The 26,672-nt window shown below is 42.0% G+C and overlaps 1 protein-coding gene across 5 annotated transcripts in view; it reads right to left on the bottom strand.

The window, feature by feature from the left end:
• Positions 1-26,672, bottom strand: part of bur (GMP synthase burgundy) — a 266,584-nt gene that overhangs the window by 148,333 nt on the left and 91,579 nt on the right. For all 5 annotated transcript variants that reach the window (XM_068378694.1, XM_068378693.1, XM_068378692.1 and 2 more), the window contains 3 exons: positions 18,913-19,030; positions 18,060-18,213; positions 5,179-5,322 (listed from right to left, as the gene is read on the bottom strand). In XM_068378694.1, coding sequence (XP_068234795.1) covers positions 5,179-5,322; positions 18,060-18,213; positions 18,913-19,030 — 416 coding nt within the window. The remainder of the gene's footprint in view (positions 1-5,178; positions 5,323-18,059; positions 18,214-18,912; positions 19,031-26,672) is intronic.

Genomic DNA, 26,672 nt, shown 5'->3' with positions numbered 1-26,672 from the left:
TTCAGCATTATGAAGCTTCATCTGTGGTGGATAATGTGGGAGGGTGGGCTGTGACACCCTAGCAGTACCAGCTGAACTCGGTTGAGTCCCTTGTTAGGCTGGGAGGAACGTAGAGAGTAGAGGTCCCCTTTTTGTTTTTGTTTCTTTGTTGATGTCGGCTACCCCCCAAAGTTGGGGGTCTTCTGAGGTCTTCCTTTAAATATAAATATGGTATTTTCATTTTAAAATATTTTTAAACATATTTACCTGGTAGTTACTTATATATAGCTTAATCCCACAGATTCGTCACGCGCACGGCAGAAATTCAAAATTTGCGGCAATCGCCAACAGGTGGGCAGGTGATCATACCTGTGCGCCCTCTAACCAGGTACCTGGAACCATTCCCATTTATCCTCAAGAATTCCATGCCCCTGTTTTCAGAGGGGAGGAGGGAGGGACCTTTTATATATGTAACTACCAGGTAAGTATATTTAAAAACTTATTTTAAAATGAAAATATCATTTTTAAATATGTAACTTCCCTGGTAGTTACAAGTATATAGCTGATTGACACCATTGGTGGTGGGTTAGAAAACCGCAACCCCGTCAGGAATTCGTATTATTATCAATTGCTACAAATTAGCTGTACCAATAATCTGGTTCTTACCTGATAAGGAAGCTGGCTTCATAGTCATCCTGCCTCATTTGCCTGCATTCCTTGAAAGAGCCAGCGATCGATCCACCCAGGGGGCTGTAAAAGTCTCTGTGGGGCTGCCACACAGTCCTTGACCTTAACATGGCTAGACCATCACCCTTGCTATCCTGGCATAGCCATGGACAGTGATCTGACCACCCGACCCAAAAATACACACACCATAAAAACTAACTACGACTTGCATCCCAGACTGTGGAAGGCTGCAATAACCTTCACAGACAACCTGTGATACCAAGTTCAAGAAAAAAAGGCAAGGGTATATAATACAAGGTTATAGGTTAGAGGCAGTAGTACCTTCTCCAACTACGACGCCAGAGGCAACATACGGACCCAGGGAACAACAATCCTCATATTGGGTCTGTACCTCTTTAAGGTAACAATCTGCGAAGATTGATTTACTTCGCCAGAATGTCGCCTCCAAAATTGATTTCATCGACTTATTGTGTCTATAAGCCATAGAAGTCGCCACAGCTCTTACTTCATGTGGTTTGACCTTAAGGATTGGAAAGCTTTTCTCGTCACAGTTCTGGTGAGCTTCCCTTATTAAATCCCTAATAAAGAATGCCAGAGCATTCTTTGATAAAGGTAACGAAGGCTTCTTTACCGAGCACCAGAGGTTGTATCTGCCTGTCCTCTCAGGTTTTTGGTCCTCTGCAGATAAAATTTTAGGGCTCTCACTGGACAAAGGCCTCTCTCCTTTTCCCGTCCTACTAAGTGAGATAACCCTGGAATGGTAAAGGATCTGGGGCATGGTCGCGAAGGATTCTCGTTCCTGGCGAGAAAACCTAGCTGTAGAGAGCAAATTGCATTATCTCCATTTAAGCCCTCTTTTTGCTAATGGCTTGCAATTCTCCTATTCTCTTGGCAGTAGCCAATGCAACCAGGAATAGGGTCTTCTTAGTAAGATCCTTCCATGAAGCCTTGTCGAGAGGTTCAAACCTGCTCGAGGTCAAAAACATCAGGACTATATCCAAGTTCCAAGAGGGGGTTGGATTGTCCTTCCTCTTAACGGTCTCAAAAGATCTTATGGGGTCCAAGAGATCCTTGTCTCCTGACATGTCAATATGTCTGTGATGGAAGACGGAGGCTAGCATGCTGCGGTATCCCTTGATGGTCAATACTGCCAGCATCTCTTTTGTTCGTAAATGCAACAAAATCTGCCAGTTGAGTTTAGAGAGATACTGGAAGAGGAAAAGTTGTTAATCCTGCACCATTCTCTAAACACGTCCCACTTAGATTGGTACACCTTAATTGTGGACGTCCTCCTAGCTCTCGCAATAGCTCTTGCAGCTTCCCTCGAAAAGCCCTTCACTCTTGCCAGCTTTTCGATATTCGAAAGGCAGTTAGATTGAGAGCGAGATTTTGATGGTATCTCTCTATGTGTGGCTATTTGAGTAGATCGTTCCGACACGGTAACGTTCTGGGGGTGTCTACTAGCCACTCCATCACTTCTGCGATCCAAGGTCTCCTGGGCCAAACTGGAGCTATCAGGGTCATGCGGGCATTGCTCGACTCTCCGAACTTTTTCAAGACTCTGTGTAGGATCTTGAATGGGGGAAAGGCATACATGTCTAGTCCTTCCCACTCCATGAGGAAGGCGTCCACTGCCACTGCTTCCTGGTCTGGGACTGGACAGCAATAAACTGGTAACCTCTTTGTTTTCTGGGTCACGAAGAGGTCTATTGACGGTTCTCCCCACAGATTCCAAAGCCTGCTGCACACCTCGTGATGTAGGGTCCAGTCTGTCACGAGAACCTGTCTTCCTCTGCTGAGAAGATCCGCTCTGACATTCTTCTCCCCTTCTATGAAGCGTGTTATCAGTTATATTTCTCGCTTTCGCCCACAGTAGGAGATCTTTTGCTGCCTCGTAAAGGGAATCTGAACGAGTGCCTCCCTGTTTTCTGATGTAGGCCAACGCTGTGGTGTTGTCTGCGTTGACCTAAACTAACTTGCCCTGGACTTGCGAGGGAGCGTCAAGTATGTGTCCAGCCTGCTGCGGGGAAGAGTCCTGCTCGCATGCGTACAGCATGCTGCGAGGGAGCGTCAAGATCCTTGCCGCCTCCCGTAACGCGTCCAGATATCTGCGAGGGAGCGTCCATGAGCGCTGCAGCTTGCCGAGAGTCCGCGTCTCGCTCCGATCTTATTCTTTTCCTTGGTCTGTTGACGTCCTTAGGTTCCTTCTTGCGAGCTTGCTCTGTTTGCGACTTATAAACATCAAACAGGGACGCAATGGACCGTTGAAACTCTGACAGGCATGCTGCTTGCGGTGCGTCCTCCATGCATCCAGTCTGCTGCGAGGGAGCATCACGATCCTTGTCGCTTCCTGAAATGCGCCCCGATCGCTGCAAGGGAGCATCCAAAGTTTCGGAAACCCTTGCTGGGGTCTTCTGACGAAGAGGAGGTGAAGTCCCTTGCGACATCTCCCAATCCGGGGGTGGGGGAGAAGCGTGAACCGATGTAAAGTGCATGTCTTCTTCCTCCAACGAACTATGCGTCCTACACAACTGTTTAGGCACGGACACGTCGTCGTCTTCCGACAGGAAGATTTCCGGAGAGCTCCAATTGCTACACGAGGGTTGCTGGAACATAACGGGGGACCTATGTCTCTAGGTCTTGCGTCCTCCGAAGAAGACGAACACTTCCTCATCTCGCCTTTCCTGCCGGGAGGGGGAGCGTCCTGGGATGCGTCAACAGGATCGCTCGAGGGGACATCCGTTCTCTGTTCGACGTCTCTTACCTCCTTTAGCCTGTCGACTTTCCTTCTCCCAGGGGTTGGGGAGTATGGAAGAGGTCCAGCCAAAATCGGTAGAGTCCCTTGTCAGGCTGGGAGGAACGTAGAGAGGAGAGGTCCCCTTTTTAGTTTCATTTGTTTGATGTCAGCTAACCCCCAAAATTGGGGGAAATGCCTTGGTATATGTATGTGATGAAACAAAGGTAATAAAATTAGTTATCTATGAAAAAGAAATAAAGTACTGAAGAAAATTTTAGTAAATACTGTATGTATTTGTTAACTCCAAAGTTGAGAATGGGTAGGTCGTTTCTTAGCATTATCATTGGATTTTTCAGTAACAGATCGCAGAGTTGTTGTTGATGTGCACCATAGCGTATACAGTATAGGAATGTGATAGTCCGGTGTTCCACAGGGTAGTGTTCCTGGCCCATTACTTTTCATACTATATACACATGGCATGTGGTTTGGCCTAGAAAACAAGCTTGTTGCATATGCAGATGAAGCTACTCTCTTTACATCAATTCCATCTCCTGAATGTACATCTCTTAATAGAGATCTAGCTAAAATTACTGAATGGTGCAAATTACAGGGCATGAAGTTGAATCCTAACAAAACTCAAATTATGATTTTAAGTAGGTCAAGGACAGTGGCTCCTCAACATATGCATCTCAGCATTGATAATATTTCTTTAACTCTGCGACTCCTTTAAAACTTTAGGTGTGATTCTTGACAGCAAATTTACTTTTGAAAAACTCATTAAGTCTGTGTCTTCTTTAATCGCACAAAAAATTGGCTTGATGAGAAAGTCTTTTAAAATTTTAGGTGGTCAATCTATTCTAAAGAAGTGTTTTAATTCTTTCATTTCTTTTCCTTCATTTCAAGTCTTATCCTACTGTCTGGTCTTCAGCTACTGATTCTCATCTTAATTTGTTGAACAGGAATTTACAGTCTACTAAATTTCTTATTCCTGATATAATATTAATCTCTGGGACCGTTGTTCAATTAGTTTTTAATGCATGTTGCGTAAGATTTTTCATAATTCTGATCATCCTTTACATTCAAATCTTCCCGGACAGTTCCATTCTGTTTGTATTACTAGACATGCAGTTAATTCTAAAAGTCAGGCCTTCTCCATCATGAGGCTTAACACTACACAGGATTCTAAGAGTTTTATTCCAGCTGTGACCAAGTTGTGGAACGATCTTACTAAACAGGTAGTAGATTAGATAGAACTTCAAACTTGCAAATTCTTCATGTTGAACAGGCTGATATAAGTCTTTTTATAGTTTAAATATGAAACATGTTTTGATGTTGTTACTGTTTTTAAAACATCTTACCTTAATTGTTCATTATTTCTCATATCGTTTATTTATTTCATTTTCTTTCCTCACCGGGCTATTTTCCCTGTTGAAGCCCTTGGGATTATAGCATCTTGCTTTTTGAGCTAGGGTTGTAGCTTAGCTAGTAATAATAATAAAGGATGGAACAACTCTTGGGACAATCTCAATGAAGTGGACAGCTTTGAGACATGTAATAGAATGAGCTGGGTATTCTGTAGTTGTTACCCCCAATTAGTAGTTCACAAGTGTGCATGAGCAGACAATCCCTAACATCCTTTCCGCATCTTTTATCTTCAAAAATTTCAGAATTGACATGTCTGGGAACATTGCAACCAGAATTTGTACCTGATAATATGATTGCAGAATTTGCTAAGAACAATGAGAAGAGTATGAAGAAATCTATACAATACTTACCAGAACTTTATTAGATCCTACTTGTTCCTTAATGTAATTTATACATTGTAGTTCTCTGCTTTGAAGTGTAAAGGTTCCAGAGAGGCCACTTATTTCATATAAAAAGTTTCTCATCATTGTAGTTCCCTGCTCAGTGAGATCTACCTGTATGAAAAAAAAAAAAATCTTTAAACTTGGCAGTGATAAATAATGCATGTGCAGACTTATTCCTAACCCACAATAGTGCCAGTGCATCTATCTGTTTGATTAAAACCAAACTACCCGAGGACAACCCACTCCCTGATATGAAAATAAGGTCTCTGTTTAATCAACTTTTGCCCCAAGGTAGCACAACAACTTAATGGACCTCAAGTAATTGTATTTCAGTACTAAAACTATTAATACGCAAACCTGATGCTAAAGCAAACACAACCAATTTTGGCTTGTCTGAACCTGTCAGTTCCAAGTCCTTTATTTCTATTGTTCCTCACTCTGTATCATGCCTCTTACTTGGACATAGTTTGCATTATAAAAACTCTAAGTGAAGTGATATTTTGCCATGTTTTCAAAATTCTAAAATACAATAATGTGCTGAGAGATTAAGTAAATTATGAGCATACTTTTCTTTTCAAAGTGAAAGGCATCATCCTTTGTTCAACTTGTGTGCACGAGTTATGAAATCTTAAAACCTGTGGTCAAAAGAAGTGTATTTGCTCTTATATGTGCTATTGAATAGCTAATTAGTGTTGCCTGTACTTTAAAATTAATGATCTTACAATAAATGTTTTATGGGTGTCGTGTTTCCAAAATCTAAAATAACGCAGTATATTGTTATCTTCAAGATAAGATTACTGAAATACACCCAAAGTCATAAACTCATGAATCTGAAAATTTTGAGGTGACAAAATTTCCTTAGTTGACAGATTTCCCAAGCATGACCACTGTTAGTTTAAGTTTGGATGATCAAATATGTAGTGAGTGTTCGACAGCCAATACTTACCTGCATTCTTTGCATAAAGGAACTATGTCCCGTGGGTTATTCAACGCATAACCAAGGGTCACATGGGTGAGACTGATTTGAAAATGAGACAGGACTTCAAAATTACTTCTTAAACACAATCTTCATTTTCGTTTATGCCTACATTGGCAGGGATTGACCATATTGAAATTTGTCCATTACTTCATATAATTCATCTAATGAAACTTTATTTGTTGTACCAGATAATTTTTGGCCGATGAATTTGAGGGGGATTCAATAGCATTTCTATTCACATGATATTCACTGCTGAATATATTGTACACAGTTCTGCTGTTTTACCAGAAATGTTTGGTGGAGAAAAATAGAAAATTTTTTAAGAGCGATACGACAGTAGATCCTACATTTGATGATGATTTAGAACCATCAGTATAAATTACATGAATAAAGGATGCCTTCATTGAAAAAGATTATTTCAAATTGCTGCTATTACGGTATAAAATTTTGCTATACGTACACAAATTTGGAAGTGATTCGCATTTTTCCTAACTATAAAATACGGAATTCTTTACTATGGATATATGTTTCAGCATAAGGTGTCAACATCCCTATGCTAGTTTGTGGGGGTTGCGGGGTGGCAGCAGGACTCCTGGCGGGGAGGGGGGGGTGTTAAGGTGATGGTGGGACAAATATGCGTAAAGAACTCAAGTTAGTATACTGTAATTAGGAAAAATACAAATTACTTATAAATTTGCCATTTGTTTCAACACAAACACTAACCCTCATTCTTTGGTATGGAGTCTATTCTTTGCTATGGAGACTCACCATTAGGTGGGTGGAAGTCTAAATTCTAACTGGCTGGAAACATTGACCCGGGATACAAGTCATGAGAGGAGTATCCTGATATCTTGTGAACCCTAAGCCTGTCAATGCTCGAGAGTTTGACGGCCTAAGCAATCTTGGCGAGCGAGTGGAAGAGAGCACTGACTTTACTAGGTAAATATAAGGAGTAAGATCACTCATACTTAAACCTGGATATTGCCCAACGACTCCTCGCAAGGAGAATAGGAACATAGAAATATACACACACTTGCTCCGTAACTGGAATACAAACTGACTCTATTTATAGGGGTATTACTTTTGACGAAGCTGAAATAACGAGCCATTAAATTTTTAGCAAGGGTTAACCACCCACACTGCTAGTTAGTGAGGGGGGAGGGGTAGTAGTTAACCCTCTCACTCACACACTTGTGACAGCAATTCACTTTGCTTTTGGCTTGGAGGGAGAATAGTTGTTAGCGCTCTTCCTCCTCACCAATTTGGACTGCGGTTATTAATCTTCTTGTGCTTTTTCTTTTCAGTTTGTGTGTGTGGCTGACTGCTCTGGGCCCAAAGGCCCTCCTGCAGGACGTTTATGTCCGCAGTGGACACAGACACCCACCGATTGTGTCCGGCTTGGAGAGGCACAGGTGTGACAAGGATAAGTGTGTCGAGTGTCGGGAGTGGTCTGCCTCACAGAGGGAAAGGTTTGGGCGACGGCGAAAGAAGGCTAAAAGGGATTCTTCTCCTTCGGGGTCTTCATAGAAGCAGAGGAAACCCAAAGCTTCTCCTTGCAACTCTGACTTTCCTTCAAAGCTTCTCAGCCAGCTTCCTCTGGGGAACTGTCGAGCAGTAGCGCAGACCCTTTAACTCTTGGACAACCTTGATCCCCGTACCGAAGCGGCCTCGCCTTTCTCCCCAGGGGAATCCATATCTATTTCTTCCATTTTTCAGATGTGGCCGTCCCTGAGATTGCCCGGTCAGCCTTCCAAGGTGGTGTTGGTGCAGCTCCTTCAGCGAGATACGGAGATGCAGCTGTCTTCTGCTTTGGAGTCGACCCGTTGGCCCCTCTAGGTGTTGACCTTGTTGTCCCTGAGGAGTCTGCTGCTGCCCTGCCCAACGACTCCGTTCCTGCCTCTTCCACTCCTCCGTCCGCCACTGCCGATGACTACACTCCCCCCATCTCCAACCATCCTTCTGGGGTGGAGCAAAGTCCAAGGCAGGTATCTCCTGCTGGTGATCACCTCTCTCGTTTGTGAGAGATCACCCATACAGACTCTTCTTTGGAGGCCTGAGGATGATCAGCTTGCTGCTCAGCCCTACCCTGCGGAGCCCCGCCTTCGCGGTCGTCGCCCTCGTCGGAGCTTACACTCCTCTTCGCCTAACCTGGTTCCTGACCCTCGCCCACTTATCTGAATCCGCCAGTCTCGTCGGTCACCTGTCCCAAATTGTTCGACAGACCATCCTGCCTCTCTTTCTGCTCGCCGACAAATTTCGGTTTGTGGCTCACCAGGTGATTCCAGCCTTCCTGTCTGTTCGCCGACTCATATCAGAGAATCTGCTCGCCATTCTCTGTCTATGATAAGCTCCTGATCTTCTCCAGCGGCTGATTCCCTTTCTAAAGATCACAGCCCTCCACTACTGCCTCTGGCTCGTCAATCTCCAGTTCACCGATCGACAACTCGCCAATCGCCGTCTCATCGTTCGTCAGCTGTGCGTTAACCCTCCCGTCATTCCATGACTCGCCACTCCAACAGAGAAGAGGGTAAAGGACATCAGAATCTCGATCATCGTTCGCCATCCCACCAATCGCCTAGGTTATCTGTGGATGACCAACAAGCCTCTTCTCACAAGCAAACAGCTTCTCGTGACCTAGTGGCCCACATCACAGCCTCAGCAAGAACCAGCCCCCGCCCGTCGCCAGCGTTTGCATGAACAACACCCTTTTGAGGGCTGCTGCCTGATGGAAGAAAACCCTGTTAGGTCTTCTCCTCTTCAAGCTCCAGAGCTGCAGCTGGAGAGATCCAAGTCTCCTCATAGTTCACCTTCCCGCAAACAAAGACCATAGCGTTTGCCAAGGAGAGTGGAAAAGAGTAGACTTCAGGAGTTTAAGATTCCCCAATTACGGCCAGTCCCGTTTTCTGGGACGGGGACTTCAGCAACTCAGCCTTCCTCAAAGACTGTCCTGACAGCAGATAGGGCTCTCTTCGTTGTACCCTTCAGGGGAACTTTCCGACAGCTACACAATCAGACAAGAACTATGGTTTGGAGCCTTGGTTAGAGCTGTTAGCATCCCTCCAGCTCTCTCTCCTTCAAAAACTCCCAGGATCCCTTTGGAGGAGTCTTCCTCTCCATCTCCAGATCCAAGGAGAAGATCCATGGTTCCTTCCCAGCAAGAAGAGAGGAGCCCTTGACAAAGTAGCCTCATATAGAGTCAACTTGACCCCTGTCAGGACATCCAAGGGAAGGTCGAGTGTTGTCACGCCCGCTCCACGCCCATCGATTCGAGTGAACTCCTTGTGTAGGGAAGTCTCTAGACGACTCCTTCCAGCCTTCTACCATCGCAGAGGTCCCAGGAGAGCATAGGATAGTAATAGATCTCAAAGAGTTGTTGTTGATGGGCACCATAGTGAGTATAGGAATGTGATCTCTAGTGTTCCACAGGGTAATGTTCTTGGCCCATTATTTTTCATAAAAGCAAGTTGCTGCATATGAATATGATGCTACTCTCTTTGCACCAATTCCATACCCTGGGGTTGCTGAATCCCTTAATAGAGATCTAACTAAAATTAGTGCATGGTGCAAATTATAGGGTATGAAGTTGAATCCTAACAAAACTCAAAGTATGATTGTAACTAGGTCAAGGATAGTGTCTCCTTAACATCTGGATCTCAGTATTGATAATGTTTCTTTAACTATGTATGACTCTTAAAATTCTAGGTGTGATTCTCGACAGCAAATTTACTTTTGAGAAACACATTAGGTCTGTGTCTTCTTCAATTGTACAAAATATTGGCTTATTGAGAAAGTCTTTCAAGATTTTCGGTGATCAATCTATTCTGAAGAAGTGTTTCAATTCTTTCATTCTACCTTTTTTTGAGTATTGTTCTCCTGTCTGGTCTTCAGCTTTTGATTCTCATCTCAACTTGTTGGACAGAAACTTCGGTCAAATAAATTTCTTATTCCTGATCTAGATATTAATATTTGACACGGTCGTTCAATTAGTTCATTATGCACGTTGCATAAGATTTTTCATAATTATGACCATCCTTAACATTCGGATCTTCCGGCACAATTCCATCCTGTTCGTAATACTAGGCAGGCAGTTAATTCTAAAAGCCAGGCCTTCTTCATCATGAGGCTCAATATTACACAGTATTCTAGAAGTTTTATTCCAGCTCTGTCCAAGTTGTGGAATGATCTTCCTAATCGGGTAGTTGAATCAGTAGAACTTCAAAAGTTCAAAATTACAGCATATGTTTTTATGTTGAACAGGCTTACTTTACTTTACTTTGATGGCTGCTTTTCCGGTCCCATACAGCAGGGGAACCCCACTCTCTACAGGACCTCCACTGTCGTTTTACATTGTTCGTTCAGAGTATTTAACATTTCATATCACATATTGTTCATTTACTGTTAAATCGTCACTGTCAAAAGCCTTATGAAATAAGAAAGTCTTCAGTTTCCTCTTGAAAGCCTTAATGTCTTCAATCATACGAATGTTTCGTGGGAGCTCATTATATAGTCTCGGGGCCACATATTTAAAGGCTCTGGAGCCTAAAGTAGACATAAATCTAGGTTCCAACAGTTTGAAGCCATCTGTACCTATTCTCATGTCGACACAATTTTATGGCTGCGCAATATGTAGCAATTCTCTTGAGTATTTTGGACGCCCGGTTCTGATAACTTGGTGGGTTTTGTACATATTTTAAATTCAATTCTCGCTTTAATCGGCAGCCAGTGTAAATCGATTAGTATAAGGGTGATCCTTTCTCTATGGCTGACATAAGTCTTTTTATAGTTTATATATGACATATCTGTTTTGACGTTGTTACTGTTTGTAGAATGATTTATTGTTAATTTGTTCCCATCATTTATTTATTTCCTTATTTCCTTTCCTCACTGGGCTATTTTTCCCTGTTGGAGCCTTTGAGCTTATAGCATCTTGCTTTTCCAACTAGGGTTGCAGCATGGCTAATAATAATAATAATAATAATAATAATAATAATAATAATAATAATAATAATAATAATAATAATAATAATACAGCTGACCAGCAAAGGGTCATCCCATCTAGACCTGTCTTCGAGACTTTATTTCCTACAAGATGATGTCTCTTGGGTGGAAGACTTCGATCCAGCAGCCAGTCCTTCTTCAGAAGCGGAGCAGAAGGAGTCTGAGCATGCCTTCTGGCAGGTCTTGGCCTGCATGAGGGACCTCAATGGGTTGGTAGACCCGGCGATGGCTCCTGAAGAGAGCAAGGACACGGTCTTGGACTGTATCTATGGTACTCGGAAGACTCACAACTCCAGGGCAGACCTGCCCTAGTCCCAGGGACTGGAGAGTGCTAGGCTGAAGGTTTCTGCCCAGCTCTCCACTCCAACTCCTCGAGATCCCTTCACTTAGGCTCATCCTCGAAACTCCTCCCACCTTCTGGTGTCCAGCAGAGGAGATACTAAGAGGTCCTTGACAAGCAACCAGAAGAAAGCCACTGATGACCCAGATCATTTGTTACTATGGCCAGTAAGGAGTTTGAGGTACTACCTCAAAAGAACAGCAGCAGCTCGAGCCCATTTACCAGCTCTCTTCATCAGCACAGGAAGGGTCAAGAGAAGCACCACGACCTTACACTTAATCCAGATCCTCCTCCAACACGTCAACCCAGAGCACACAATGACGGGCATTGCTACGTCCCTGACGTTCAAACAAAATTACTCTGTGGCGTCGGTTCTACAGGCGGGCGTGAGGAAGCGTCAGATAACCTTTATCGCCCCACTACCTGCAAGACGTAACCCACAGGAGACACAATACAATTTCTATCGGTCCTGTGGTGGCTGCACAACAGCTAGTTTAATAGCTCAAGCTCCTTAATAAAGAAGTAGCAGGAGGTTGAGGGCATTGGTTACCTAGTTTTAGTCTGAGTGACTGAATACGAATAACTGGCTCTTTCTTTTTTCTTCCTCCCCTCTCTTGGGGAAAATCAGCTTCCAGGTTCCTCTATAAAGCTTACCTCAACCACTGCAGATAAACCATTCTTAGAATATTTTATTTTTCCTCATTTCCTTTTAGTTCGGCATCAATGACCTTTGATGTCAGGATGCCTGAAAACTTTAAATCAATCAATCAATCAATCCTCACTGGGCTATTTTCCCTGTTGGAGCCTCTAGGCTTATAGCATCCTGCTTTTCAAACTAGGGTTGTAGCTTAGCAAGTAATAATAATAATTGGCCATAGCAGGAATAAAACTTCTAGCATACTGTGTAGTACTGAGTCTCATGATGGAGAAGCTCTGACTATTGGAATTAATGGTATACCTAGTATTACAAACAGGGGCGTACTGTCCGGGAAGACCTGAAAGTAAAGGATGGTCAGAATTATGAAAAATCTTATGCAACATGCATAACAAACTAATTGAATGATAGTGCCAGAGATTAATATCTAGATCAGTAATAAGAAATTTAATAGACCATAAGTTCCTGTCCAACATATTAAGATGGGAATTAGCAACTGAAGACCAGACACGAGAACAATATTTGAAGTAAGGTAGAATGAAAGAATTACAGCAAAACACTTCTTCAGAATAGACTGACCACCGAAAATCTAGACTTTCTCATTAAGTCAATATTTTATGCAAATGAAGAAGAGACAGACCTAATGTGTTTCTCAAAAGTAAAATTATTGTCAAGAATCACACCTAAAATTCTAAAAGTCAAAGAGTTAAAGAAATATCATCCATGCAAAGATCCAGATGCTGAGAAGCAACTGTCCTCCCCCTACTTACAATCATACATTGAGTTTTGTTTGGATTCAACTTCATGCTTCATAATATGCACCATGCACTAATTTTTGCTATATCTCTATTAAGGAATTCAGCAACCCCAGATCTACATTCCAAGGAGGTGATCTCAATTCCGACTGAGGACAGGTAAGCGCGAACCTCCGTATGATCACAGACAATTCCATCAAGGAGGAAATGTCAACTCCATTCAGTCTAAAGACAAGGCTCAAAGCTGAACAAGTCTTCCCCCACCAAGAATGGGCAGTTTTTCCTCCCGGAGATACAACAAAAACTCCACTTCGCCTGGTAGACTACAATAAATACCTCCTGAGGTACCCATACATCCCCTTCGTCACTGCCTGGGAAAAGCCTCCCGGTGATAGGAGATGCTGGTTATCCTCCAGGCGTGAATGCGACTGTCTTCTGGAACACCTGTGCGTGTGGCTGGCGAAGAAGATTGTGGAAGGGTGGGAGCTCCCTTGGTACCCGTTAGCAAAAGTAAAAGGCCCGAGAATTATTCTGCTTGCTGCCATATAAGAGTTATTAGGGTTATCGAAAGTTTGTGGGATGACTTCACTTGTTGAGAAGTCTCCTCATTAGGCAAAAGGGGGAGAATGCATAGACGTGTATGTTCTCCCCAGGGGTGTTTGAAGGCATCCTGGAAGGTCACCTGTGGGTCTAGTATTGGAGAACAATATATCAGAAACTTCCAGTTGAGAGAAGTTTCGAACAAGTCTAGTATCGGCTAACCCCACAGAGTATGGACTTTGTTGGCTATCCAGGGATGTAGACCACTGGGAGACAACTATCCGAGTTTTCCAACTCATATTGTCTGTCAAGATATTCTTTCTGCAAGGAATCAACCACACTGTCAGGGAGATTGCGTTCTCTTCCATCCAACACAGATTTTCCACAGCTAGATAGCAAAGCCCCGTGAAAAAGTAACTCCTTCTTTGTTTAGATATGCAACAACAGTTGTGTTGATGCTAAACAACACTAAGGAGTGACCTAAAAGGACCTGTTAGAAATTTGGGAGGACCAGAAGAGCTGCCCTCATTTCCAGGTTTATGTGCTACTGTCAATTAGAATTGGACCACAGCCCGAAGGCCATGTGCTGCAACAGGTGAGGCTCCACATGTCTTTTGACGCATCCATTTAGAGCATCTAATTTTGAGGAGGATGGAGATCTACCCTTTTGAAAAGGTTGGTGTCTAGAACCTACCAACTCAAAGTCTCTCTTTTGCTCCAGAGTGTTCCCATGTTGAGACCAGGTCTTCAGCTGCCATTGGAGAGATCGGATGTGAAAGCGACCGTTAGGAACCAGACGCTCCAGAAAGGTCGGGTGCCCCAAGAGGCATTACCACAGGTAAGTTTGTAGCGAGCCTTGAGAGAGGAAGAGACAAGCCGCTTACCTGAATCTCTATTCTGCTTTGGGACGAAGACACTTTTCCAATTTGAGTGTATATCTGCATTCCTAGATATACCAGATCTTGAGATGGTCGCAGAGAGGACTTCTCCAAATTCAACACAAACCACAGGTCAAGGCACAAGGTGAGAAGCCTGTCTCAGTGAAGGAGAATGGTCTACATCGAGTCTGCTAAAATCAATGTCACGGACAAATATATTATTTTAACCAAAGGCTAAGCAGTACAGTAAATGCGCAGAAAGTAGGGCGGATATTGCCGAACTATCACCTTGTCTCCCTAATCCATGGGTTTTTGGGAAGCAGTTCAAGTCGCTTTCATTTTTGCTTGGGTTTTTGATGACCCAAGCACACGTGTACTGAATCCGTTTCCATGTCAACAGGTACACCGGGGAGAGGGGACGCAGAGTGAGAACCATTATGATGCGGTTACCCTCACTAGGCCCACCGGCCAGGGTAAGCCTACCACAGCCGTCCAATAGTTTTTCTTAGTTTAAATGTCTCCCCATCCGCTCTCCCCGGGTATATTAATGTACCAGTTAAAAGTATATTCCATTGTATTTGTTTGATGAAATCATTTAAGAGCCAGCGAGAAACTTATTAATCTTAGGTTATGCACCCTCAAGATTTAAAGTTCTAATTCACTTGCTTTGAGGAAGATTTCTGCTCATTTTTATTGTGAAAATTTATTTAGACAATAAATCCTGCTTACAAGTTCACCCTCGTCTAATTCACCGCCTCCTATCCTGTATGATTTAGTTATTACCCCACGCCCTTATGACATCAAACAGTCATCTAGATACCGAAGTAGACATATCATTATCTTTATTATTGCTTGCTAAGCTACAACCCTAATTGGAAAAGCAGGATGCTATAATCCCTAGGCTCCAACAGGGAAAATAACCCAGTGAGGAAAGGAAATAAACTACGAGAAGTTCAAGAACCATAACAAAATAATCTTTCACTTGTAAACTATAAAAACTTGAAAATAAAAAGAGGATAAAAACCTCAAAATAACAAGAGGAAGAGAAACCAAGATAGAATAGTGTGCCTGAGTGTACCCTCAAGAAAGAGATCTCTAACCCAAGACACTGGAAGACCCTGGTCCAGAGGCTATAGTATTACCCAAGACGACAGACCAATGGTTTGATTTTGGAGTGTTCTTCTCCTAGAATAGCTGCTTACCATAAGTAAAGCCTCTTCTACTCTTACCAAGAGGAAAGTGGCCACTGAACAATTACTGTGCAGAAGTTAACCTCTTGAGAGATGAAGAATTGTTTGGTAGTTTCAGTATTGTCAAGTGCATGACGAAAGAGGAGAATATGTAAAGAATAGGCCAGACTATTCAGTGTATGTGTAGGCAAAAACAAAATAAGCCGTAACCAAAGAGAGGGATCCAATGTTGTACTGTTTGGCCAGTCAAAACCCATATAACTCTAACGGTAGTATCTCAACAAGTGGCTGTTAGCATGGGCCTATTTTGAGGCAAGAGGTCAACAATTGCATGAACACCTAAACCTAAGGGTTGTGGGCAGACTGAAATACAGCACCTGAAATTATTACATCTTGTCGCGCAGAACTAATCTTAGATACTTCCTTGACGCAGGATGGATTGGATCTGGCGTATGTGTCCTTTATATCCAGTGTGATCCCCCCGGTCTAACAGACTAGACTAGCTGAATATTTTTGCAGTCTCCATCTTGAACAGAGTATGAAGAACAAACTTGTTCAAGATTTAAAGGTCTAAGGCAGGTCTCCATTCCTCCAGAAGCCTTCTCTACAAACATAAAGTCTGGACTGAAACGCCTGGGAGCCTGTCGATAACCTTTTGGAGAGTTCTTCTCCAACATGGTCTGGACTTTTGCCTGAAGGGTAAGATCCTTCGCGGAGGAATATAATGTCACTGGATGGTGAGACAGAGTGGGAGGAGGGCTGGTGAATGGAATGTGGGACTCTGCTCCTGAGGATCAATGCTGTCCAAGAATCAGCCCCATAGATCTCCCATCTCTGCCACCTGCATCTCAGGCATCCCTGCACCAGTGGTCTGTTGGAGGGAATTACCCCCTACAGGGAATTCCCACGTTTTCTAGCTTTACCTCCTCTTCCTCGAGCACCCTTACCATGAAAGGGCTGCTTGGGGTTCAAGATCTCCCATCTCTGCCACCTGCATCTCAGGCATCCCCGCACCAGTGGTCTGTTGGAGGGAATTACCCCCTACAGGGAATGCCCACGTTTTCTAGCTTTACCTCCTCTTCCTTGAGCACCCTTACCATGAAAGGGCTGCTTGGGGTTCAAAGACTTCTTGGCATTGGTCTGCCTAGAAGCCTTTCCCCTCTTTTTGCGAGCATACCTATGCACAGGAGACAGTTTCGGTACAGAAAGAATCAAAGATGATGGACAAGGGAGTCCGACTCGGCTTCCACCATCGCTCCGCAACTGCATCTGTCTCTTCCATGTTGAACAGGGAAGGACCCGCCACCAACAAGTTATGAAGAAGAAGAGCTTTCCTATTTGGCACCTGCCTTTGGAAACTCAAAATGACAAAGTCATGACTTTTCAAGATCCAATTTGCCCTCTTGTGGATCACATTGTGAGCTAGAAATTCAACAGCTCTAGCCCTGGAGAGAAGAATGTTCTTAGACACTTTCCATTTATTTGGGTTTGACAAATCCTCATTGTCAGTCTGATAGCCAACAGAATCAGACCAGTAGTCTGTCTTAATAGACAATGACATTATCTTAGATCAGGGTAGCTCTGACCAGATCTTTCCAGGGTCGTGGGGCATGGCTGAACAAGTCCTAAATGATATCTCTCCCCATTAATTTTCCTTATGCAAGCCAAGACCTGCATAAAGGAATAGTCACTCTACTTGCTCGGTGACAGGAACTTTTGGGCTAGCTGACGGAGGCAACACACTTTCTGATTTGTCTGAATCAGAGTTCAGTCTCTCTTCCAACTCCAGACTCACACCCATAGGAGCCTGGGTTAGGTCAGGGTCATCAACATGTACCCCGCCAGGGGATCGAGACCTAGGAGGAGTGTCCCAAGTCACAGACAGTGACAGGTTTGTTGAATTCTCTTCTGAAGCGCTTGGTCATTGACTATCTTCAATGACCAGTTCTTATATGGAGTTTTCAGATCCTTCCAATCCTGGGGCTTCTAGAAAATTAGGTTAGGACAATAGCAGCCTCATTTCAAGGAGCCGCCACCGTCTGAGAAGTCGGCACTAAAAGACTAACTTAAATTCAAATACTTCCATCTGAATTAAGATGTGGGCTATACAGTAGGAATAATAGGGTTGCAATAAAATATATTTTCAATACAAATTTACTCTTTCAAATATAAACCCATCACTCATGTACTGAGTTTCCTCCTCAAATTCTAATCCCATGAAAATGTGATATCAGTGAATGAGGACACCTTTGAACCCTAGTTGGTGCTTGCTCAGTAATTATTACAGCTAATTCTGTTTGATAGACAAAAATTTGCAGTGCATGGGGACCTTCAAGGGGCACACATGTGGGGGTTATTAGCAGTGATGATTTTATATATATGAAAAGTAAAATAATTTTGTATTAAAAAACTTAATTTCAATGTGAAGAACTAAGACTTATGTACATTTTTATATTCCTATTGCTTAATTTTTTAGCCCAACTACCCTTCACATGTTCCTTATCAGGTCTTACCTCCGGATGAAACTGGACACCATAGAGTCTCTGTTTATCGTTCGCAATCGCTGCAACTATGTTGCCGGAGGTCCCAACAACCTTAAAGCCATCAGCTACTTTGTCTATACTATCTCCATGAGTTAACAACACATCCTGCTTAACACCCATATATCTGAAAATCAAAATTAAATCATAACCTTGTACAAAATTTACTTTAGCACTACAAATCCTTATCGTCTTAGTACACACTAACCATCTACATTACAAGAGTATAAGAGCTTATCTTGGAAATTTTCATTAGTTTTTTTACTTGAATACAATGCGGAATTCTAAAACAACATTTGAGCCAGAGAAAATAAAGATCTACATACAGTATCACTTGAAATGATAACCATTTTCAAGTGAATGTAAAACTCCTAATGTTTCATGACTCATTAACTTTAATCAATTTTGGACTTTGTTATATTCGCTTTGAATTTAATGAAAGAAATAAGATTTCAAATTACAGCATGTATTCATTGCTTCACTAAGTTTCAATTTAGTTTGATAAAAATACAATGTATGGAAATTTTTAAAATATTGCAAGGCAGATTTTGTATCTTACACAAAAAAATTTCAGGAAATGAAAGTCATTCAGTTACATTTTCCCTGAGGTAAAAGTGACTGTAAATTTTCAATAGTTATTTCTTATAGGCTTCCATAAATTCTAATTTTGTAAAGACAGTTTTGGTTGCTAATTTTAAAGTTGCTTACCAATAATTTATCATCTAATTATGTTTATCAATATAAAGACCAGTAAAACATTAACCAAGGATAAATATTTACCCATACTATTGCTATGACTTTAACCAAAATGGACATGATAACTTACTTGAATATATGACAAAATTTATCTACTTCTATGGTGTACTGGCCATCCTCCCTTGCAGCTTTTCTCAAAACTGTGCCACCAAACTCCTTATTCAAAAGATGCATGCCATAGCAAATTCCTGTACAAAAAAATTAATAGAGAATTAGCACCAATGCCACTCAGCTGAAACCAAGTTTTTCATTCATAAAGTTAACTGTGGTGTAGTGCTTTATTGGACAAAGAAAATTAATTTTTCTCTATGTACCTGAAACTCAAATATTTAATAAAATACCTTTTCTCATAAAACCATTAGAGGTGCTCAAATTAAATCACAAAAAAAATTACGAGCAATAAATATATTCAATGTTTGAAATGTATAAAAAAAGGAAATGGAGAAGTTACAGGATAAGACCCATGTCACAGACAAGGTACAGAGTTTATAAGATAGGGTACACAAGTTTTCCATTAAAACCCATCACAACATAGTATTTACATGGAAAGGAATTAAGTTACAAGACAAAGGACTAGACTGCAAATGCTCAGCCCAGTACTTGAGGCTTGCTTCCCTAACACTCCATGTAACACAGGATCAGTACTAGCATTGGGGAAAGTATTCACTTTTTGATCAATGGGTTTGTACAACAAAGCATAATATTTTATACTAGCTGAACTCTGGACGGATATTGTTTATGCGATCTCATAAACAATGTCCCTTGTTAATGTCTCTCCCTATCACACAGTCCACTTTAATTTTGCCAGATTTAACATCCCGTTTAAGAAGGCTACGTGATAGCTGCGCCTTTTCAATTGTACATATTACCATGGGATCTGGTAGGAACAGAGAACCATCAATCTCTGAAATTTTCACTTGGATATATGAATTATTCTAGGAACAATTTACTCCACCGCCAAAAATAACCTTCAACCCATAATAAACATGTGCTGTGGATTTTCTATGGCACATATCAACATGAAAATTGGTACGAAAAAAGTAAATATCCATCCGACAAATCCCTTAAAATTTCATTTAGTTATGTGAAGTTTTCTAAGAGTTATTTACGGAGCCGCCGAAAATAGGCCTCCGCAGATATAAAAAAATGGCTGCTATGACTTTTTTATGGCAAGTATCAATGCGAAAATTGGTATGAACGTAATTCATATAACACGCATCAAACCCTGTGAAAATCATTTGGATATCTGTAAAACTCTGAGTAATTTGCGGCTCCTCACCGACTTTTTTTAGCTAAAAATCGTCAATTAAGAACAAAAGTGACAGCCAAGGCATGCTTATAGTAGGTATGAACATGAAAATTGACAGAAACAAAGCTTATATATTTTCTAAATCATCACTTAAAATTTCATTTGAATACATTTATTGGTATAGGAGTTATTGACCACGGCATCGAAAATTCAGCCGAATTATTCTAGGAACAATTTACTCCACCACCAAAAATAACTATTCAACCTACAGTATACCAAAATAAACCTCATCCTCATTCTTAGACTGGCAATCTTTATCAAGATGTTCATACTGACAGTGGTAGCATGTGATCACGTGGTACATATAACGTGTGTTATAAGTAACCCATCGTAACAAAACCTTGTCCCCCATTATCATGAATAGCCCTCCGAAATTCAGGATCACATTTCAGCACATAGTGGGTAGTCCCACCTGAAGTATTTTTCTTAAGGTCAACACTTATCTTCTCTTCGATATTTTGGATTTGATCCAGGCAACGGTTTCTTTGAATCAAAGCATTTACTACTTCTTCTTTATCATAGTACACATTGCATATCATTATTTTTGGTTTTAGTTTCCAATTTTTCTCCTTTCAGTGTCGGCAATCAATGTCTGAATTTTGTTTGCAGCCTCTTCTCTGATCCTTTTGTTTGCAAACTTTATATTTCCATTCAAAGTTAAGTATATTTCAAGAACACTAACAACACTTAAAATAAAAATTTCATATATAAACTACAGTATAAAAACTAACAAAATAAGGAAGAGAAATAAGACAGAAATAAGACAGAATAGTGTACCCAAGTGTACCCTCACGCAAAGAACTCTAACCCAAGACATTGGAAGATCATGGTACAGAGGCTATGGCACTACCCCAGACTAGAGAACAATGGTTTGCTTTTGGAGTGTCCTCCTAAAAAAGCTGCTTACCATAGCTAAAGTCTCTTTCACCCTTACCAAGAGGAAAGTAGCCACTTAACAATTACAAGGAAGAATTGTTTGGTAATCTCAGTGTTGTCAGGTGTATGAGAACATAGGAGAATATGTAAAGAATAGACCAGACTATTCGGTGTATGTAGGCAAAGAGAAAATGAACCGTAACCAGAGAGAAGGATACAATGTAGTGCTGTCTGGCCAGTCAAAAGACCCAATAACTCTCTAGCAGCAGTATCTCAATGGGTGGTTGGTGCCCTAGCCAACCTGCTACATTTTCCTTCAATTTTGATATACAATGATACCTCTACATACGATCTTAATTCATTCCAGAAACTGCTTCGTATGTTAAAACGATCGTATGTTGGATCAAATATTCCCATAAGAATACATGGTAATTTATTTAATTCGTTCCTCAGCTTAAAAACCCATAATAAATCCTTAATAAATGGCTACACATAATTACACATGACATTGATACAATACCTGTATAATAAATACATATTACAAACCAAAAAAATGAATAACAATAATGAAATAATAAATAAAAAACGGGTTGTAAAGTAACACTTTACCTTAGCGACAGGCCAGCGCAGGTGTAGGGACTTCTACACAGGAGGAGACAGAAGATCAGCGAGGAGGTAGGGATGGTGACTTTGTACGATAACGTGTACGATAACTTACACAACTACGTGAACTTCAACTTAACTTAGCTTATTTTTTTTTTTTTTTATAATTTTATATTTTTTTTTTACATTTTTTCTTTTCTTATTTTTAATTTTCACCACTTTCACTCGATTCGGTCTTCCTTTTCTTTGCTTCACTTTTTTTCTTTTCATCATGATCACCCAACCGTATTAAAGGTTTTTTAAAGAAACTATCGAGTGAAAGTTGCTTTGTACGGCTTTTGAGGATTTTTCTAAAATGCGTTAAGCAAACTTCATCGAATTGTGCAACAACACGGCAGACCTGAAGTTTCTGTGGGTGATGCTTGTCGATGAAATCAACAACGTGTTGATGATATGCCAACATCTGTTTTATTTCTGCCGTACCTAAGATTTCGCCTACCTCCTCGATCTCCTCCGACTCACTCAACTGCACTTGGAACACATCATGCTGCATGGCTTGCAGCTCCTTGAGTTCCCCGGTGGTGAGCTCTTCGTGATGCTCATCGACGAGTTCGGTGATGTCATCTTCATCGACCTCCAGACCCATGGACTTGCCAAGAGATACAATCTCTTCGACGTCTTCCTCGGCAGCAAGTACAGGTTCATTCTCGGGGCCAAAACCTTCGAAATCTCTGGAAGAAACAGCATCACGCCAAAGCTTCTTCCAAGCGGAATTCAGGGTCCGACGAGTTACTCCCTCCCAAGCCTGATCAATGATCTTTAAGCAGTGCACGATATTAAAGTGGCTCCTCCAAAATTCACGCAAAGTTAAGTTGGTGCTTTGCGTGATATTAAAGCACTGCTTAAATAAGTGCTTGGTGCAGAGCTTTTTGAAATTAGAGATGACTTGCTGGTCCATGGGCTGGAGGATAGGGGTGGTATTCGGTGGAAGATAAAACACCTTGATGAATTTGTATTCGTCGATAATATCATCTTCGAGTCCGGTGGGGTGAGAGGGTGCATTGTCCAAACAAAGCAAGCACTTCAAAGGCAAATTCCTCTCCTGAAGATACTTCTTGACAGCAGGGCCGAAAACTACGTTTACCCATTCCACAAAGATATGCCTAGTAACCCAAGCCTTAGAATTAGAACGCCATAAAACATGTAGCAGGTCTTTATTAATTCTGTGTGCTTTAAATGCCCTAGGGTTTTCGGAATGGTAAACCAATAACGGCTTTATTTTGCAGTCCCCGCTGGCGTTGGCACAAAGCACAAGAGTCAACCGATCCTTCATTGGCTTATGTCCAGGCATTTTCTTCTCTTCGGCGGTAATGTACGTTCGACTAGGCATCTTTTTCCAAAACAGACCGGTTTCATCACAGTTGAACACCTGCTGCTCTACATAACCTTCCTCCGCCACGATGCTTTCGAACTTTTTAAAAAACAAAGTCTTTAGCAGCCTTGGTGTCCGAACTCGAAGCTTCTCCATGACGAATAACTGAATGAATCCCGGTCCGTTTCCTAAATTTCTCGAACCAACCTCGAGACGCCTTGAATTCCTCCGTCGTAGGATCGGCTGAACTCTCCCCCGCGTCACCCTGAGAGCGCGCTGCCTTTAAGTCACTGTAGATAGCGCTGGCCTTCTCAAAAATGATCGTTTCCGTGATCGTATTGCCAACAATCTCCTTGTCCTTTATCCAGATCAACAAAAGGCGTTCCATCTCTTCCAGAGAAGGGCTACGACGTTTAGAAATAATCGTGATCCCCTTCAAAGGTTTCACTGCTTTAATGGCTGACTTCTGTTTTATGATCGTCGAGATCGTAGAAATATTCCCGCCATATTGTTTAGCCAGATCGCTAACACGTACACCTCGCTCATACTTTTCTATTATTTCCTGCTTTAATTCTAATGAAAGCATAGACTACCTCTTTATCTCACCACTACTACTACTTCCTGAACCCAAACTAAGATTTTTAGGACCCATGGTTACGGAACAAAGAAAACAACACGTGGAAAGGCAAGATAAAAAACTGTTAAAACTGAGCGAATAGAGGACAACCACACGATGCGCACGAGATGAGAGGACTGATCAAGGTGACGCTCGATTGGCGTCCCTCCAATGTGCTGCCGTCTAGCGGCGTCACCAACAAACGACGCTGGACGCTTTCAAGAAAATTCCACGGGTAAGCGTATTGTTTACTTCGTATGTTGGAGCAACACTTCATATGTTGAGACAGAAATTTGGTCGAATTTTACTTTGTATGTTGGAAAATTCATATTTTAGGACAATCGTATGTAGAGGTTCCACTGTATATAGATTGGCTTGTCTGGCTTCACCTACAAAGTGTGGGCATAATCAATCTAGGTTCTTTCGTTCAATATCAGAGATGCCTGCCACTATATACACAAATTTCTTACGACAGAATTTATTGCAATCACATCCTATGCATTTTTCCAGTTTCCTTCCGTGGTTTCACATATGAGGTAGAAATAGTTAGGAGAAGACAGTGTACTGTTTTTTCTCACTTAGGTTTCTCCATAAGATTCACTAATATCTTTTCAATGATATTCTAAGCAAGAAACAAAAGTTAAAACAAGACTCAGGGCGAGTGTTGAACGGAGCTCCGGGCAAAACACGTCCACACCTCAGCAGCTCAACTACTCAACTACAGCTGACAGGGCTGTACCCAAAGAAAGGGATGGTGAAGAAAAGGCCACTTATTCTTACTTTCACCCCAGACTAAAACTGTAATCTTAGTCTTCGATCAGCTGATAATGATCCTGTAAGAGAAGCTAAGATAGCTAAACCAATTGCTATGGCACTACCACAGGCCCCACTAAAATAGTTTCTAGTAACCTGTGGGTGAAGTTCTGCAGGTAATAGACTGTAATGGTTGTCTTTTCCAGGCATCCACTTGAAGAGTCTGCATCACAGAAAGATTCTTTCTGAATGCCATGGACGTGCTTACAACATGACTACATCCTAAAGTCATCTGTAGAAAGTAATGGAATGAGGATGCAATCCTAGTAGATGCCTGAGTACCTAATGTGCCTAAAGCTTCCACTGGTAGACTGACCATGAAAAACGCAACCAGGCTTTGGGGCACGGCTGTACAAACGAGATTGTCTACAGTCAAAGCGCTTTCCTCTCTTTCATAGGGACAGTCCTTTTGGGCCCTCGAGAAAGATGACTAAGGAGAAGCACGATCTTCGAGGAGTATGAATTCCCGTTTGTGTAGCAAGAATTCTTCTCAGAATCTGTCCTTTGCTGATGCAGAGAGGGGTGGGGTCAAAGTCTCTCGCACTGTTCCCCGAATATGAGAGCGTGATTTAGGTGAAAACCATATTGAATATTTTTCGAGGCCCATGGCAAATCCCAACAACAAGGCCTCTTGAAAACAGCTAGTCTGTGGACGTTAAGTAGTCCTGCTCACCTGACTGTTCCAGTAGCCCTGCCTTTTACAAGAAGACCCATAGGAAAATCCTTTCAAGCTGTTAGCTCCCTGAGAGCAATGACAAATTGCTAGCCATCTTTTCTTGTTCTAGATGCCTCAGGTTTCGTCTTTAGGCAAATTTACCTCTGATCAACCGCAGGCTACGGGGGTCTTCCTGTTTCTTATTTTACCCAGAGGAAGAAAAGACCAAACAACTAAGTAGCCTATAAAGACAATATCTGTCTGTGACCTGGAGCTGAGGGATGAGAAGGGTCCTAGAGGAAACTTTAACTCCCTAGCCCCATGTACGTTGCTTCCTTTCTATGCTCATATGAATTATCATTACTTGCTAAGCTACAAACCTAGTTGGAAAAACAGAATGCTATAAGCCCAAGGGCTCGAACAAAGAAAACAGCCCAGTGAGGAAAGGAAATAAGGAAAAACTACAAGAGAACTTTAAGAATAATAACATTAAAATAACAAATTTTGAAATAATTTTTATTTTTCCTAACATACAAACCTGGAGCTATTTATAATAGGGTATTACTTTCGGCGCAGCTGAAAGACGAGCCATGATAATTTTAGTGAGGGATAACTACCCCATCCACTAGTTGGGGGGGGGTAGACTGGCTACCCCGCTGACTCACACCTCTCGACTGAGTAACCACTTTGTTTTCTGGCAGGACTTCTAGGGGGACAGGGTGGCGGGCCAATTTGTATAAATAGCTCCAGGTTTGTATGTTAGGAAAAACACAAATTATTTCCAAATTTGTTATTTGTTCCGACACAAATACAAACCTTCGCTATTTATAATAGGGTGACTTACTCTTAGGAGGGAGGAAGTCCTCACCAACTGGCCTTGGTCATGACCCGGGGCCTCTCTATTTCGATCTGTGATCGATAGTAGAAGGGACCCTACCCTAGCTAAAATCAAGTGCCGATATGAGGTAATGCACTGATAGCGGCCTGCAGAAGCTTGTGTGTGAGTGGAACTAACAGTGTGGCTTGTCTTTAACAAAGGAACTCGAGTAGAGAACCTTTTGTTCTTAAAGACTTATCCAACACCCTCCCTCTAGAAGGTATTGGGGACGTAACAAAGTATTCTTCTATACTTAGGAGGCACAAGGGAAATGGGTCTTACCTGCAGTGAGGTGAGGTCAGCTATGCTGAGACTTGCGGAGCTGTTTTCCCCAGAGGGGAGAAGGTGAAAGGAAGAAAGGAGCCAGACATTCTTACTCATTCACCCCAGACTAATCCGGGTAGCCTCAGCCCTCAACCCTCTGCTACTTGTCCATCAAGGAGCCTGAGGTGTTTAGACCATTTGTTGTGCGATCACCACAGGACCAATGGAAAAGGTCTCCATGTTCTTGTGGGTTATGTCTTTGCAGGTAGTGGGCCGTGAAGGCCGATTGACGCTTCCATATGCCCACCTAAAGTATCTGCACCACAGAATAGTTTCTTGAACGCCAGGGACGTTACAAGCTCTGGGTCTTAGGATGGAGGAGAGTCTAGATTAAGAGTAACCTAAATTGCCTTCCAATCCCAGAGGGGAAGGAAATCCTTGAGGT

Source organism: Palaemon carinicauda, chromosome 8 (genome assembly GCF_036898095.1).
Source record: "Palaemon carinicauda isolate YSFRI2023 chromosome 8, ASM3689809v2, whole genome shotgun sequence".
NCBI lineage: Eukaryota > Metazoa > Arthropoda > Malacostraca > Decapoda > Palaemonidae > Palaemon > Palaemon carinicauda.
This window is presented reverse-complemented; position numbering and strand designations above follow the sequence as displayed.